Source organism: Sebastes fasciatus, chromosome 20 (assembly GCF_043250625.1).
Source record: "Sebastes fasciatus isolate fSebFas1 chromosome 20, fSebFas1.pri, whole genome shotgun sequence".
In the NCBI taxonomy this organism is placed as follows: domain Eukaryota; kingdom Metazoa; phylum Chordata; class Actinopteri; order Perciformes; family Sebastidae; genus Sebastes; species Sebastes fasciatus.
Genome location: NC_133814.1, coordinates 11,405,277 through 11,421,493, shown reverse-complemented (window position 1 = coordinate 11,421,493; position 16,217 = coordinate 11,405,277). Strand labels below are relative to the sequence as shown.

Sequence of the window (16,217 nt, the reverse complement as noted above, 5' to 3'; positions counted from 1 at the left end):
AAAACTGGAGCCGGCTCTTATCGTTCACTTAAAAGAGCCGGCTCAAAAAGCCGGCTCGTTCGTGACCTACACATCACTAAAATAGACAGATCCTTGAGGTAAAATCACACAGATGTCCATGGTCCAACAGTCAAAAGTTCAACACTGTTTTTTATTTATTATAAATCAATACATTTTATATAAAAAAAAAAAAAGGACAAAGGGGGGTCTGAAATAAAACCATTGATGTAAACTAAACAGATCAGGTTATGGCCACCCTCTTACCACACTGGACCCTTACCACAGACTATTGATTAGCCAGCATGTCTAGTTAACACTCATCCCAAAACACCCTAGGCTATACTTAAAGATCAATCTACAGTTTGGAAAAGTTTCGAAATGGAAATAATGTGGTTGACAATCAATCTCTCTGCAAAGCGTTGCAAGTACAGCGACTAAGCATGCCACTGGTTTTATGTGAAATCATTACAACCATCACCAGCAGCAGTCAACATTAATTGTGAAGTGCGCATACATTTTTTTTTTGTATAGCAGTTCAAGGATGTGAAGACTCCTGAAGGTAAACAACATAAGCTTTGTGTGGCGCCCATTGTTAACGGTCCTGAATGTAATCTATTGAGAAATGACCAAGACCTAGGTTTAGCCGATTTGTTGTGTCACAGACTTCCTAAAATGAGATCAGTGAGTCATCTGAGAAAAAAAAAAAGCCAGCATCATTGTGTTGTACACACTTAACTGCTTCTTGAAAATAGGTGGACATTAAAATGGTAGAGAAGGGAGCGCAGCCAGCTGCTTAAACAAGCTAAGCCGCTCGCTGCACTAGTAGCACTCAAAAATACTCAACACAGAAGAGAGGGTGGGTCTGTTACCATGGAAACCAACTTGGATTTGAAATGGATATTACAATTGTATTATCTTTAAAAACAAAATGCCCTTGTGACAGGATTGTAATCCATTACTGTTACCAATAGTTGTGAAGGCGATACGAGTGCAACCAATTCATCCTCACAGCACTGCAAGATAAAAGCATACAATCTATCTAGATTAGCCCAATCAAGATGATTTCACTGACCCTTATGCTAAATCTCATGTTTTGATAGTAAGACATTATTTGTGTAATTAACAAGATTTCCCTTCTTTATTATTTTACCTTATACAAAACTTATCAGCAGTGTTACCAGGTCAAAATTAACTGTCTAGATGATAATTGTGGGAGAAGGTTATGGCTTTCTGTCGCCTGTTTCTTTCTTCTTTTTTTTAAAACCAAGCTTTTACTGATCTAACTCTGCCGGGTTATGGTAGGTAGGTGGAGGTTAAAATGGACCACATGTCCAATTACTAAAAACACACATGGGAGGAGGGAAAAAGTAAAACAATAACTTAAATAGAAGTGCTTAAAATAACATTTCTTAGAGCCCTTTCGAAAACCAAAAAACATAAGGGTGCAAAGCAGGACTCCCACCCCAACAGAAAAGGAGAGCGAAATGAACAGCTGTAATGGTAATACTAATATTTATCCAATGATTCACAGATGTGCAGTTCAGGTGTAGATCATATCTGTCCCTCCCTTACATCTTGATTCCTGGTCAGTGGCCCCCCCACGTCTGTGAGCCGCGGCTTCCCTCTGTTTCAAGTCTATCTGTGGTGGGAGAACACTCTGTCTCAGTACACCTCCCCTCTTCCTCCTTCGCCATCAGTGCCTGTTCCTCCTCTTTTTTCCTGCGCTCCAACTCCCACTCCACGAAGGTGTCGAAGAGGCTGGGCCAGGCCTCGTCCTCGCTGTAGTTGCTCAGGTCTGGCCCGATGGCCTGGGTGAAGTTGAGGAACATGTTCCACGTGTCCCTCGAGATGCCTCGGATACTTGAGGGGTTCTCCGAAAGGAAGTCCAGCCAGTGCTCCAGGATCGATGGCGAGTTCTGGGTGAACACCAGGCGCCACAGGGCGATGGCGATCTCGCGCTGCAGCGAACGTTGGCCCTCGTCTGCGTCCAGGCCAAACTGGAAGGTGAAGCGGTACAGGTCCTTGAAGTTCTCCTCGCCCCGGGCGTCCAGCAGCATGACGGGGAAACGTGAACAGATGCCCTCGAGGCTGTCCGCCTGGATGGCCTTGCAGCCGTCAACAAACTCCTTCCTGGTGACACAAAGTAAACGGGATCGGACATCAGAATGATAGTGGGCTATTTCACTCAGGATGATGAGGCCCAGAAGCAAAGAACATACTTTTTAACAAGACTAAATGAACAGCACCAGAGCTAACTAGTAGCTAAAGAGCTACAATAAAACATAGTGAAGTCATCTAAAGCAAACAAAAGGTCCATGTGTCTATAACCACTATATAACGACTATCTGACTATCCAACTACTATAACAACTATCTAGAACTTTGTTGTATATATTTTCTCTGTTTTAACGCCACTAATTTCTTTACCGCATTAATGCAATTGATCTTTCAGAGGTTGTAGTGGGCTCAGTTTTAAAGCTAAAGTGAAAATACTGACATCATATGAAGCTAGAAAACCTGAGGAATCCATCGGTACCAATGTCATACTAGCTTGTCGCGAAGGAAGCTAAATAATGCTCCAAACTTGCGCTACATTTTGGCAAGGAAAAACTGGCATGGCCATTTTCAAAGGGGTCCCTTGACCTCTGACCTCAAGATATGTGAATGAAAATGGGTTCTATGGGTACCCACGAATCTCCCCTTTACAGACATGCCTACTTTATGATAATCACATGCAGTTTTGGGGCAAGTCATAGTCAAGTCAGCACACTGACACACTGACAGCTGTTGTTTGCCTTGTTATGATTTGAGCATATTTGAGCATATTTTTTAATGCTAAATGCAGTACCTGTGAGGGTTTCTGGACAATATTTGTCATTGTTTTGTGTTGTTAATTAATTTCCAATAATAAATATATACTGTACATACATTTGCATAAAACAAGCATATTTGCCCACTCCCATCTTAATAAGAGTATAACATACTTGACAAGTCTCCCTTTCGGGTACATTTTGAATAGATAAAAAAAGTGTGATTAATTTTCAATAAATCGCGAATAATCACAGACAATCATGCTTTTAATTGTGATTACATATTTTAATCGATTAACAGCCCTTATTTTTTTTATTTAAATTTATATTTCACTGCACAATGTAGAGATATGTTGAATATGTGACAAATGAAAAACATTTTATGCAATTTAAGGTATACATTTAAAAAATGATTCTAAAAGCTCATTCTTTCAATCACTAATCACTTTGTTATTTGAGCCCTACAACAATATACAGTAGGCTTTCAAAGTCAAATGTAATATAAACAGCTTCAGTAAGCATTAGTTGACAATGAAACATGTTGGTAACCAGAGTGTGGTGTTGTCCAAAGCCTCTGGATAGAAAAGTGCTGAGTTAAAAATCAGAGGGGGGTGTGGGGGGGCTGTGACAAGTGACCCGGCCAGCAGGCAGCCCTATTCATCTCCCACACTAACTGCAGTGCAGAGCTGGGTCCATTTCCTGTGTGCCCCCTACCTGACGGTGGGGAGCTGTTTGTTTGTGTGTGTGTGTGTGTGTGTGTGTGTGTGTGTGGTCTAGTTGAGCTGCTGAAAACCGAGTGTGTGATGGATGGACCGCTGCACAGTGAAAGACTGATGGTCAAACAGTGCAGGGAGCCTCCTCTGTGGCTAGAAGTGTAGTTATCAGATATAAAGCTAGTTATTAGTGGTGCACAATATTTTGGTTAGCAGTATCAGGTAACAATTGCCTGATAAATGGTGATGCCTTTATTTGCTAGCGATAGTTGAGAGAAGAAAGAGATGCAAAAAAAAGGCAGATTCAAACCGGGGGCATTGCAACTCACGATCGGCGCATCCAATGAGGGATTTCGTCTGTTAATTACACAATTTATTACAGCTATAATATACTTTCTTCTAAAATGTGACAATAACTGACCAATTTTAAAATCATCTGAGCTTCTTTACATTTTAAAAAACTTTTTACATCTACCCAAAATGTAATTTCTTCGTCGTTCATTACCACCGACACCAGCAGTCTAAAAGTGCCTTGTCAGGAATAGGAGTGACATTCTCACTGACTTGCAACTGGACATAGTGCTGGTCATGTGGGGGTGAACCAATATAACACGCAGGGGGTTGCCAGGTCTACTTCAGAAAAGTGTTAAATAGCTAATACCTTCACATTAGTACATAATGTTATACAGTGTCAGTGTGGAACTTTGTGACAGGAAGATTTGGAACTGCCTTTCTTAAACCCCAGCATGAACAAAATGTCACTGAAATGAGACACAAAGTGCCTTTTTAAGTGCATGGAGGAGTTTTTGTAGCTGCTGCGCACGGAGCACATAGACTACAATAAACAAAGGCTCTCACATGAACCAGGCTGTATGTAATCAATAATCAAAAAATGCCTCGACTGGCCTCAATCCCACATATTTGCTGAGGGAATCCCTATGATGTTTACACTTGGAGTAACAGAGTTGACAGCATGTTACAGGGAAGAGAAGGACTAGTTTCATGAAGCAGGTTTCCAGAGAAATTTGTTAATTAAAACCAACAGGTCTTTTTACATTATTTAAAAGAACAGTGTGTAGCATTGTGAGGGATCTATTAGCATAAATGGAATATAACATTCATAACTTTGTTTTCATTAGTGTATAATCACCTGAAACTATGTTTTTTTTGCTAAACTGTGTTTTTGTTAGCTTAGAATGAGTCCTTCATATCTACATAGGGAGCAGGTCCTCTTCACGGAGTCCGCCATGTTGCTCCGTCATGTTTCTACAGTAGCCCAGAAAGGACAAACCAAACACTGACTCTCGAGAGAGAATTTTATGTTTTACGTTGCCTGAAGGCCACCGTAGTTCTCCGACACGCTTGTGAAACTGCGGCAACATGAGCCGCAGAGTGCAAAACCGTGGTACCGCCAGCCACCGCCTGACTTCCGTTGCTCCTAAAGTAGTGTTATTATGGTATGGATGGACTCTGAGCGAGGCGAAAACGTTACCACGGTTTGACACTCGGCGGCTTACAGCAGTCTTGGAAAAAGAGGAGCGAGCAGAGGGTTACTCGGTTGGTTGCAATCTGCAACCACACCACTAGATGCCACCAAATCCTACACACTGTACCTTTAATGTTCAAGATTTGAAGGGGAAATTGCCTTTTTTTATTTGAATTTCCACCTTTATTGGATAGACCGACAGCAACTAACTGACGTTGCAGTTACATGGTATGCGGCAGTAGCTTGATCTGTGGGGACTTTGGTAGCTGGAGAGTTGCCAGTTCACCTCCTGGGCACTGCAGAGGTGCCCCTTGAGCAAGGCAGCAAAACCCCCTACCTGCCTGACCATGGGCAGCCCAAACCCATCATTCTAACATCTCTCCAACTGCGAATCTACGGGTCACGAGTGTGTGTATTTCAGGCTTATGCGTGGGTGTAAAATGAAATTGAATTTCCTCCTGGGAAGTTCCCTTGAGATTAATAAAGTAATTCTTCTTCTTCTTTTTAACCAGCAGGCCACCAGGACACTGAGAATTGCCAAATATAATACCAAAATAAATATATATAATAACAGCATCCTGTTTGGTAATTAAATATCTGTATCCAACTGTCCAGTTCTCACCTATTGTCGATTACTATGCAGTAGTTATGCTAGTTCATCCTGATAAACAGATACCAGTGACGACAACAACACGCCCCATTCCCCAAAACTCCACCTTACCTTGTAAACTTGCACATGGTGGCTGCTTGAAACTTCCAGGCAAGAACGAGCACACGAAACTCTGCCGGGTCCACACACAGGTCATTACAAAACATCTCCATGCCTTCCTCCAAGATGGCATCCTCGTGTCCATCCTTGTAGCAGCAGAACAGCTCCTCAATGCGCAGTATCGACAGCCCGTCTCCGTCCAGACACTCGTCCTTGCGTGGTTCCCCCATCAGTGCAGGGATGACGGGCGTCTCCACTGTAACCTCCATGGCCTTGGTGCCATTCGACAGCTCACTGGTGGTTTTGCTACATGGGGCGCTGGGCTCTTCTTTGTGGCCACCGCTGCCTCCTTTCTTGTGGTGGGACTTGGAGCCGCCCTCCTTGTCTCCACTCTTGCTGCCGAGTGAAGACGTCGGATTCTTGCACTTGGTGACACACTGACCCATGTCTTCCTCCCTGGTCCCTCGTCTGTCTTTCCTCCTCGCCTTCAGTCCCCGTCCGAACCACCTAGACGCCTCTTCTCTGGCCCTGCGAGACGTCTCAACATACCCTCAGGCCTGAGGTGAAGAACAATTTAAAAATGTTAATTGTCGTGGAGTGCAGCTCTAGACTGAGTCAGTCTTGCTCACAATCAGAAGGTTAGAGAGTCTATTAGTAGAACAAAACTAAACTACAGGAATTTTTGAACATTGAAGGTCAAGAAGTTACAGTACCTTTGCCAAATCTGCCACAATTCACTGCCAGACTTAAAAACCCTAAAAAGTGAAGATCAGAGAAAACAGTCTAAATGCAAACAGCCAATTCAGATTAACCATAGAAACCTGTAAAAAAAGAAATACAAGAAAAACATCACAGGTAACCACAGAAACCTACTGAGGTATAATTGGTTTTGTGTTACTAGAGCCACTACAAAACTTTAGGTTTTCCTTTGCGTCTTTGTGGTTCAGCCATTTATAGGCAATTCAAATATACCTTCATTTGAATAACTTTAACTTATTATGCAATTTATGAGCTTTATTGTGTTTCATTTCACGATAATCCTATTTACTATATCCACATGAATGACGTGTTTATCTTTGCTTGGTATCAGGAGTGAAAACAGTATCAGACAATCCCTGTTTGACAGAGGGGGTTTTACCAGGTCCTACAATAGGCAGTACATACAGTGTTGCTGCCTTGATCAACTTGCTGAAATAGCAACCACGGACCAAGAGTGTGGAGCTACTATGGTTGCAAATGAAAACTGCAAATATTTTCTAAGCCATTTAACAGCAATCATTTTGTTTACATGGACTTTAATGTGATTATTCCAAATCTTTGGTTTCACAAATTAAATGTAAAGCGGTTTCCTCTTTGAGGTTAAAATAAACATGATTACATGGTCATGTGTGCCCCTTTCTAGGTTGTTTTTTTTACAGGCTTTTAAACGTGTACATACATGCACATATATGCATGGAAAAGAAACATCGTTGTAGGCACTTACATGTTGCCACAGTAGTAACTACGGTTGTGATTGGCAAGTAAAATAACTTGAGATTTAAAACTTAAATTTGCAAAGCATGCAACAAGCAAGTAAAAGACATCAAATACTTTTAAGGAGCGGAGGAAGAAAATCAGATTACTGACCGAATTGCATGTAAACTGGAGTTCATAGTAATCACACTGACGCAATGTGGATCTCTCTTCAACCTAATTACTCTCAAAGTAGTCTGGATTCATGCGTCATCATTCTGCTGTAACATCTACACACAAAATGTATGCGTTGATCACGTGTTTGCTAACTTTATAAAAAGTAGCATCTCAGAGAAATTACTTACAGACAATCCCTCTGAAGGCATTGGCCACTGATCAAAGTGTCTTTCTATTCTGCTCCATCATTGTGACCTTGACATCCGCAATGCTGAAAAGACACATTATCTTGTTATCATAAGCAGAAAGTGATAGCTCGTTGTTCCCCCAAATACCTGCAGGACTATTTTTGTCAACATGCTATTTTGAATATGTAATTTGAGCACAACAAAACAAGTTTGCCTCATTGCAGGATTATTACAATTACAGGTTTATAACAAAGAAGAAGAGGTTTTAACACTGAAAATACCTTAACAGTAGGTGTCCAGTTAGAGACCTCTCACAGGGCACAGACAGGCTTTGTCCTCAATTTGTTCCAACTCATAAGCACTGGTGTAAAAATCCACAACTTCTGAAACCAACTTTGTGTTGTGATCACTGATCTTGCAAAGACACTATTCCTATGGTTTAACACTAACAATGAACATCAGCAGAGGAGCAAATCCACAGTACTGATAATTGAACTGGGGCATGTCAGGGCAAATGTCCCTCTGTCCAACTTCCCCCTACTAACACCTGATGGACATCTGAAGGCCCACTTATTCACTAGAAAATGTAATGATTATCAACCTAGGCATATGGTAGCCAAACACCCCCAATATCCATCCATTAGTTTAACTAAACTAACAAGATCTAGTCCTAAAACTGCAGGGACAACAAAGTTGAGCTACAAATGTGTGATACGTGCAACACTGTTGTCAATGCATAACCCTAGTTAAACCTTAACTAACACCTGATGGACATCTGAAGGCCCACTTTATCATTAGAAAATGTAATGATCATCAAGCCAGAGCATGCTATGGTGGCCAAAACACCCCCCAATATCCAGCCATTAGTTTAACTAAGCTAACAAGATGTTGTCCTTAAAACTGCAGGGACAACAAAGTTGAGCTACAAATGTGTGATATGTGCAACACTGTTGTTAAAGCACATCCTCCAGTTAAACCTTAACTAACATTAGCTAGCATTTGATCAAGTTATGACCAAGTGGTGAGCATAAATAGGATCAAGTGAGCTTATAACAGCACATGCACAACACTCACAGATATCCTGTGAACACCTGGTATGTTCTCATCTAGTCGCTAAATCAAACGGTGCTTGTTGTGAAGCCTGTTATCGACATCCCCGAACATCGGACATCATAAAGCTGCCTGTCTGGCCCTGACGACGTCGCCATAGCTAGCTAGCTATCAGCAGCTCGGGTTCACTAAAAGTGAGCTATAAGCTAAGCTAGGAATAAACACAGGTATCATGGTAAACAAACTCACCTTTTGTGGAGTACTTTATCCTGTGGTATTGGATGAACATCACTTCAGAGAGGCGCCAGTAACAAATGAAGTTAAGTTGATACAATGTAGCGACCAGAGAGACGAACTGAAGGCAAACTCGTCAGATTGCTATACTGTAGCTAACTAGCTGGCTAAAAACTTCACACATCTATATCCTATTCAACTCTTCTTTTACACAAAACAATGTGCTAGAGAACCACATAGTGCTGTTGAATCCATGTTGAATGATGTTGGCTCTTTTGGAGTGAGTTTAAAGGACCTTCTCGGACTGTAAGCAGGGTATTTCTTTGTGCTTCCCCCTTTTTAGTCATTGAGTGTAGCAGCTACATTGTGGGCATTTCTCCTGCATCACTTCCTCTCTCTGCCTACAAGCAGCCAACAGCTGATGGGTCGTCCAGAACGAGCCGGTTCAAAGAGCCGGCTCTTTTAAGTGAACCATAAGAGCCGGCTCGTTTTTTTCTTTCTTTAAAGGGACTGTTTGTAACTTTTTACACGTATAAATCTAACTGGTCGGTTTCCCATGCGCGCTCGCATGTGGCTACGCTGTTCAGACTCAGACTCCAACACAAACTACATGAAGCACCAAAACCTCAAAGTTATATCTAGTGAAGCCTGTCTTGCAAAACAGTGTCAATTATTCCTGCTCCAGCCCCTCAACCACGGCTAGAAGACAGGGGAGACCGTAGTTTTGGTCTCCAGGGTCGGAGTCTCTGCTCCGCTGCCTGCTTGCCTTCACTCACACACCGCGCGCGTTCTTGCGCTCCACTCTTACGTGCATGCGCGCACACTACACACTGCAGAAGAGTAAGTAGCTCTGAGAATATCTAGTGAATGTACAGTGGACGTTTCTGCAGAAATAACTGCTGCAGCTCCTCTAGACCAACAGAGGTTTCCCGTGTCTTGTGAAGTGACGGGGCTCCGCAGCGAGAAACGTTATCGTCTCCGACCGGGTGCCGGTGTCTCTGCTGTTCCTGGTCGGGAGGCTGAGGCAGGAAAAGTTAACACTAGGATCAGATCTAAATCATGTTCATGGAGAGACCTTCGTCTGGTCAGCTAACATTACTGCCAAGCAGGTGAAATATAGAGTGATATTGTGGTTTTAGCTGACGTGTGTCGCCTCACTGTTTTGAGCGATGTTCGTTCATGTCTATGTAGAGCGAGCAAGCGAATTCGACGCTGACTTTAGTTGACGTAGCGGCCACAGGTGTCGCTGTTAACAAGCATTTCTGAAAGTTACAAACAGTCCCTTTAATTAATTCAAGGCAGAATGATAGGACGATCTTCTCCGCGCCACGGGCACTCCATGCACTGACTGTGACTGAATGTTGTATTAATGACATCCGTGCGACCAATCAGGTGATGACAGACAAGGATCATACCATCAAGCAGGGAGGGGAGGGGGTGCGTGGCGCGCTGACGGTCTACAGGTACAGAGCAGGAGGGCGAGGAGGAGAGAAAGAGTGAGGAGTGCGTTGCGCGAATAGCAGACAAGATGAGTGACAGTCGGAAATGAAGCAGCATGTAAAATTATGGTATTCTGGAAATTATAAGGTTTGGCATAATTAAATTGAATAATTTGAGTGATATATGTGCACACATGCTAATCATAGGTCAAAACAGCGCTAAATTTGGCTGAATTATAAAAGGCAGAAGTGGTAAAACGAAGATCCATTTGGGAACCGAAAGAGCCGGCTCTTCTTGGTGAGCTGAGTCAAATGATCTGGCTCACTAAAAAGAGCCGGAATTCCCATCACTACAGCCAACAGCTGATCTTCATCTCAGTGATGGATGGCAAAAATAAGATTAATTGGAAATATCACATTATACAAAGAAGGATTACCACGAAATCCGTTACTGAAGCATGTGTTTTGTTGATAACATTTTACAAAATGTGTCCAAAAAACCCTTTAATTAATCTGAAATGTGCTTAAACTGGGTATTTAATTAGTAAAATTATAGAGATGATGAAACAACTTTTTAAATTGCTAAAATAAATCTCCAACTTTATCAACAATGAAAAGTACTCGTTTATCTTTATGTTTTTTTTCTTTGCAGCCTTTAGAAACCAATTCAGGTGATACGTCATCACCATGCGACTCATGTGTTCCTGTGTCCTAGGAAGCTAAGTCGAGCTAGCTCCTTCTCCCCACAGAGCAGGTAGGTAAATGTTACATATTAGATAAACTGTATTGTATGACATTGTACATTAAGTCGTTAATGTGAATGACGTTTCGCTATTAATGTAATCTCTTGACAGATGTCTTATTGGTGCTGTCAGCAGGAACATGTTGACAAGTGATGCTGAAGTATTGCCTCATGTTTTCTATTTGGGAAACAAGAATTAATACAAATGACTAATACTAATGGCATTACTCTTAAGCCTTCCTTTAATCTCAGCACATATCTGAACATACAGTTTACAGTTTTTGATGATATGATCATTATTTTTTTCAAAACAATGACCTCAACTCTCTGAATAATTAGTTTGTTGTCTACAACAGATTAGAAAGATTCTCACTCATTCAAGCAAATTGCACTCGTTTTGGTACATGTGTGCAAAGAGTAAGTACAATAGTACTACAATTTGACACTTGCACGCGTCTTGCAGATCAAAACTGATGAGTTGAGTCTCAGTGAAGTTTGTCATCCTCTTCACAACTTCTAAACAATCTTCTTCTCATCATTCTTTCAAAATCTGTCAGACAGACATGTATATCTCATAAATATCTTTGACGTGGTGTTATGTGCTGTGAGGAGGTGCAAATAGTTGTTTTTATACTGAACTACAGCAGGTTTTTTCATAGTTACAGGCTTTGTTTTTTGGCATGGATGTCATTTTGTGGCAAATTTTCTTTTTCACTGTATATGACTTTACATGAAAGATCAAAGGTGAATTTTATGTTTACAGTACATGTAACACATTGCTACACAAATACATTTACTGTATAAATACAGGTGTACATATCCTGTTTCTGTGTACTACAGTATTGTGCAGTATTTCCCAGTAAACATTCACCCGCTGTTGAAATGGGAATCTAAAAAGCTCAGTGGGATACACAACAGCATTCAGCTAGACAGAACTGGCACTCGTGTATAGTACAGTAATCAGTCAGTGTCAACACAAAAGTAGAACAAAACTGAGCTTTGTATATAATAAACATTTCCAGGGTTGACTGCCGTGATGAAAAAAACATCTAAACATTTGACACGTATGGCTCGCATTGGACAATTTATTGACACAGTAACTAGGTTTTGAAGCATGAATGAAGTGTTTTGGGTGAGATACTACCTTTTGCAGACATGCAGTAGAATTGTGATGTCCCATCAAACAGTTGTGACAATTGCGCTTACAGTTTAGAGAATGTTAACTGTTTCAAAAAATTAGCCAAAGCGATTGAGAAAAACTGTAACACCTTACTGTCAGTCATGTAACAAGCTATCTTTGGGAAGCAACCCTGTGTTGGTTTTAGTGACATCTAGTGTTGAATGATGGGAACACTCAAGACTGGACAAGAAACCCACCAAAGTGAGCAACTGCCCGGGGGGTCCCCAGACTTCCAGGGGCACCAAATGTTCTGCTAGGTTCTTGCATTATTCGCTATTCTTGTGGGACTTTCTTGTAGACAATTGCTTTTTAATTTTTGTTTGTTTTGCTCACACGATGCATATAGATCTAAATAAAGTTCTGTTTAGTCAAATCACCACAAACTTACTGAGACACTGAACCCCTGGGCCACGTCGGTATTATTCCAGCATAATGAAGCTGCCACATTTAGTCTGTTAACTTGGTCATAAGTGGAAGTGATGTCCAGCAAATTGGTATCAAAACTATAGAGGCCTATTGCGTGATACAGTGTCCCTAAGTAAAGACAGATATATTAACAAAGTGACTGAGTAAGTTTACTGACAGAAGGGTGTAATCATTATTGTAATGCTTGTTAACAAAAACGCATTGTTTAACAGGAATTGAGCTTTATACACAGACAAAACAGTAACAGGATGTGTTTCCTTTCCAACTTATTCCTCCACTGTGCAGGTAACTGCTGTTTTTGAGACCCGATGACGGCCTCCACTCGCAGGGTGGTGTTGTCATTGTACATGCGGGTGTTTCGCATTGCCCGAAGCTGGCAGGCACAGAGTGGAGTTACAAGTGACACGGAGTCTGAGAGGAAATACATACTTCAGGAGGCCTGCACTCTGTTCAGACAGAACCAGAAGGTATGAACAACGGTACACTGCTCACAGAAATGAAAAAAAAGCAGTAGTTTTAGTCAAGTTTGTATGACTAATGTTTTCGTCTGTGTGCTTCTTCTCAGCTCACAGATCAAGAATCAATAAAGAAGTGTATAGAAGAATGTGAAGCAAGGATAGAAATAGGTAAGAGTGGAGAGATGCCACACATTTCCTTACATAAATCTTGACTAAACCTTATTCTACTCTGGTGAGGACCACAGCTTTTCATGTTTTCTATTTATCAAATACAAGTGCTAACTTTATAAACCACGTAACATACTTTAACTTTGACACTCAACCTATAATGTTTTGGTCACCATTTATAACGAGGGTAATATCTAGCTAATATAACATATCTAGATGAGTATTTGTCACTGAATGACGGAGCAAGTTCAGATGAAGGTCTTGAGTGTTTCAGCATGGGGAGTAAACATTGACTTAATGTTCTGAATGTTTGACCACCAACAGCATGAGCAGGGTTTATATTGTCATCAGTTAAGGGAAATAGAAACTGGCTGTAATGACTGACACAAATAAGAAAATAATAATATGCTCATGCATGCTTGATGATTTCTTGTTTTTTTATATACAATATACGAGATTAGTTCTGTCGTGGGCAAAGAGGCATTATTGAAGAAGATTAATTATATGCACATCACGTGAGTGCAAGGCTATCAGAACACCGTCATTAAGGAAAAAGGTAACACCTGCACACTACTCCATGCCACAATTTTTATTAATGATTATGCTACTTGGATCTTCTCGTCACGTCTCAATTCGGGATGGGCAATATGGCCAAAATCTTCTATCACGATATGTCATTTCATATCTCAGTAACGATATGTATCACGATGCATGTTTTCTGGTAATTCAATAAATAAATAAATAGCCTATATGAAATAATGACATGTTGTTTTTTTTAAACTCCTGTGAATTAAAATGTGACAAATGAAAAGCACTGAGTATTTTCTCATTTTGCACTTGAGTGCAAAATGAACATAACAGTTTTAAGTGAAATTATAGAGAAAAAATAAATAAATGCAGCCCTAGCCTATATCACGATAGAAACAATATAGAAAAATACATAGGATAGATTTTTTTGTGTCGTTTTGACACTAGATATCGTCATATTGCCCAGCCCTAGCCTGAATGTTTGAAAAGTGGCACAACCACATTTACACATAATGTGCACCAGTAGTCAAACAATGACGGCAGGTGTGGTTCATCAAAAAAACAGTGGTAGAACACCCACAAACAATTAAGAATTCAATAAAGTACATAATAACAGTAACACAAAAGCCATACTTCTAAATATCAAACATGTTATTTATAAACATTATGTCATATTCATCCATCATTATTCCACTTTTCAAACATTCACACCTGACGAAGATCCAAGTAGGATCGAAACGTAGTCATGAATAAAAATTGTCGCATGGATTAGTAAAGAGACAATATTAACATGTTCAGCCCTTTCCCTTTTAGATTTCGGGTGCTATAATTTGACCACAGGGAGACTTTTTTAGGGCTTATATGACAGGAAAAGGGGGGAGAGAGAGGGGATGACACGCAGCAAAGGCAAAAGTGACACAATTATTAAATAATTGTTAAATAAATCACCCCAAAAATCATCAGAGAGAATCAGCTGCTCCGTGGTGGACTATGCAGGACTGCAGGATAGAAAACTTTCTGGCTTTGGATGAGTGACTGACTATCATTTTGTTTCACAGGTCTACATTACAGGAACCCATATCCAAGGGCTGTAAGTACAATAATAACCATTTATTCGACAAACTGAATATTTTCTGTCCGTGTGGGCAGTGTATTGTGTTGTTGAGAAATTGTATTCAGTTATTTTGTTCTCTGAATGTCCTTGTAGACGTACCTACCACCAATGGGACTAGCGACTCAGAAAGGCAGGAAGCTGCGAGCACAGCAGCGCCTGAGGAAGCAGGCCAAGCCAATATACTTACAGTCACATGACGACACCTGATGCTCGATGTCCCCGCTCCTCGCCAACAGTTCGAGTTACCATGGGCAGGAAACAAGAGTGCAGTCACAAGCTGATCTCATGGGCAGAGTTGTTGCACGAATGATGCAAAGAACACAACCGTCATCCAGGAAAAGGCCATTTTTCATTGTCATTTTTCACTGTAAAATGCTTGAACATGAGTTGTTTAGTGTGGCTTAAGAGTGATTTGTAATATAAGATCAAGTTGTATATTTTATTTATTTTTCCGTGTAAAAAATGTTGTAATAAATACTTCACAATCTTTCACAACTGCTAAAAAAAATAATTGTCTTAAAGTCTTTTATTCTAGTAATATGAATTGACATGAAGAATTCATGTAGTATCTAAGTAAGATCTTTGGGACACGCTCAGCAGTGAGTGACCATCCTCTCTCTTTTCCAGCAGCAAGCACCTTTTTAGGAACCACCCCCTAATATTGGCCCCATTCCTCAGCTTTTCCATATAGGTAGCCTGTTTATTCACGCAGAAAATATGAAATAAATTCCAGGAATGTTGGCAACAGCACAGAGGAAGTTGGGAAACAAGTCATATTTCACTCATCTAAACTTCTGAGCCATTGTAGTGTACGCAGATGTTTTACTTCTTCTAAAGTTCTGAGGAAGGACTGGGTGACGTAAACAGAAGGAAGAGCCATTTACAGTAAAGTACATTTTCATTTTGAATATGTCTTAACGGACATCCGAGCACACTCAATAATGACAACATGAGGCAGAATTTACAAAGAGTTTTTTTCCAGGAAGGCGTCAAAACAGGAACAGAGAGCGGATGAAAAAAACGGAAATGAAAAAATGTGTAAACTTTGTGATAAGAAGGAAGTTAGTCAGGCAAGTCTATCACGTGTTTGTTATCTAAATGTGCTGAATTTGAAAATTCAGAGCATATATTTTGCTTCAACATGGCAATGCAACAGTGCTGACAGAGCTAACAGTGTTACCTGCGGGGGATTGGAGGTTAGGTGCTACGATGTCAACAAAGCAACGAGAAGCTCTCATTACAACACATACAGAGGGAGAGACTTCATTCTCTGCTCATGTAGACATTACTCTTCTATAGCTTTACACAGCAAATATTTGTTTGCTGCTATATAATGCTATGGAT

General features: G+C 40.7%; 2 protein-coding genes across 4 annotated transcripts; one reads left to right on the top strand and one right to left on the bottom strand.

Moving 5' to 3' along the window:
* Window positions 1-125: 125 nt before the first annotated feature.
* On the bottom strand, window positions 126-9,217 carry dcun1d3 (defective in cullin neddylation 1 domain containing 3). Of its 2 annotated transcripts, XM_074619479.1 has the most exons (5): window positions 8,834-9,217; window positions 7,535-7,617; window positions 6,431-6,472; window positions 5,730-6,274; window positions 126-2,130 (listed from the first exon to the last, which is right to left on the bottom strand). In XM_074619479.1, exons 4-5 carry the CDS (start codon window positions 6,161-6,163, stop codon window positions 1,587-1,589), a joined length of 978 nt encoding a protein of 325 aa, XP_074475580.1. In that variant the 5' UTR covers window positions 6,164-6,274; window positions 6,431-6,472; window positions 7,535-7,617; window positions 8,834-9,217; the 3' UTR covers window positions 126-1,586. The 2 variants fall into 2 exon arrangements, with proteins under 2 accessions (XP_074475580.1, XP_074475582.1); XM_074619481.1 differs by lacking the exon at window positions 7,535-7,617 and having other exon boundaries at window positions 8,834-9,163.
* A 1,422-nt stretch (window positions 9,218-10,639) lies between these two features.
* Window positions 10,640-15,384, top strand: lyrm1 (LYR motif containing 1). 2 transcript variants are annotated; one of them, XM_074620305.1, is made up of 6 exons: window positions 10,640-10,790; window positions 10,910-11,011; window positions 12,891-13,072; window positions 13,171-13,231; window positions 14,818-14,849; window positions 14,967-15,384. In XM_074620305.1, exons 3-6 carry the CDS (start codon window positions 12,914-12,916, stop codon window positions 15,078-15,080), a joined length of 366 nt encoding a protein of 121 aa, XP_074476406.1. In that variant the 5' UTR covers window positions 10,640-10,790; window positions 10,910-11,011; window positions 12,891-12,913; the 3' UTR covers window positions 15,081-15,384. The 2 variants fall into 2 exon arrangements, with proteins under 2 accessions (XP_074476406.1, XP_074476407.1); XM_074620306.1 differs by having other exon boundaries at window positions 10,672-10,704.
* Window positions 15,385-16,217: the final 833 nt, after the last annotated feature.

What these genes read in the sequence shown, in the direction of transcription:
- dcun1d3 (XM_074619479.1), bottom strand. Translation starts at nt 6,163, where the DNA reads ATGGGTCAGTGTGTCACCAAGTGCAAGAATCCGACGTCTTCACTCGGC. An exon ending in ACCATGTGCAAGTTTACAAG is followed by an intron (nt 2,131 to 5,729) that starts GTAAGGTGGAGT and finishes TTGTGTCACCAG; the next exon opens with GAAGGAGTTTGTTGACGGCT.
- lyrm1 (XM_074620305.1), top strand. Translation starts at nt 12,914, where the DNA reads ATGACGGCCTCCACTCGCAGGGTGGTGTTGTCATTGTACATGCGGGTG. An exon ending in TGAAGCAAGGATAGAAATAG is followed by an intron (nt 13,232 to 14,817) that starts GTAAGAGTGGAG and finishes TTTGTTTCACAG; the next exon opens with GTCTACATTACAGGAACCCA. An exon ending in GGAACCCATATCCAAGGGCT is followed by an intron (nt 14,850 to 14,966) that starts GTAAGTACAATA and finishes ATGTCCTTGTAG; the next exon opens with ACGTACCTACCACCAATGGG.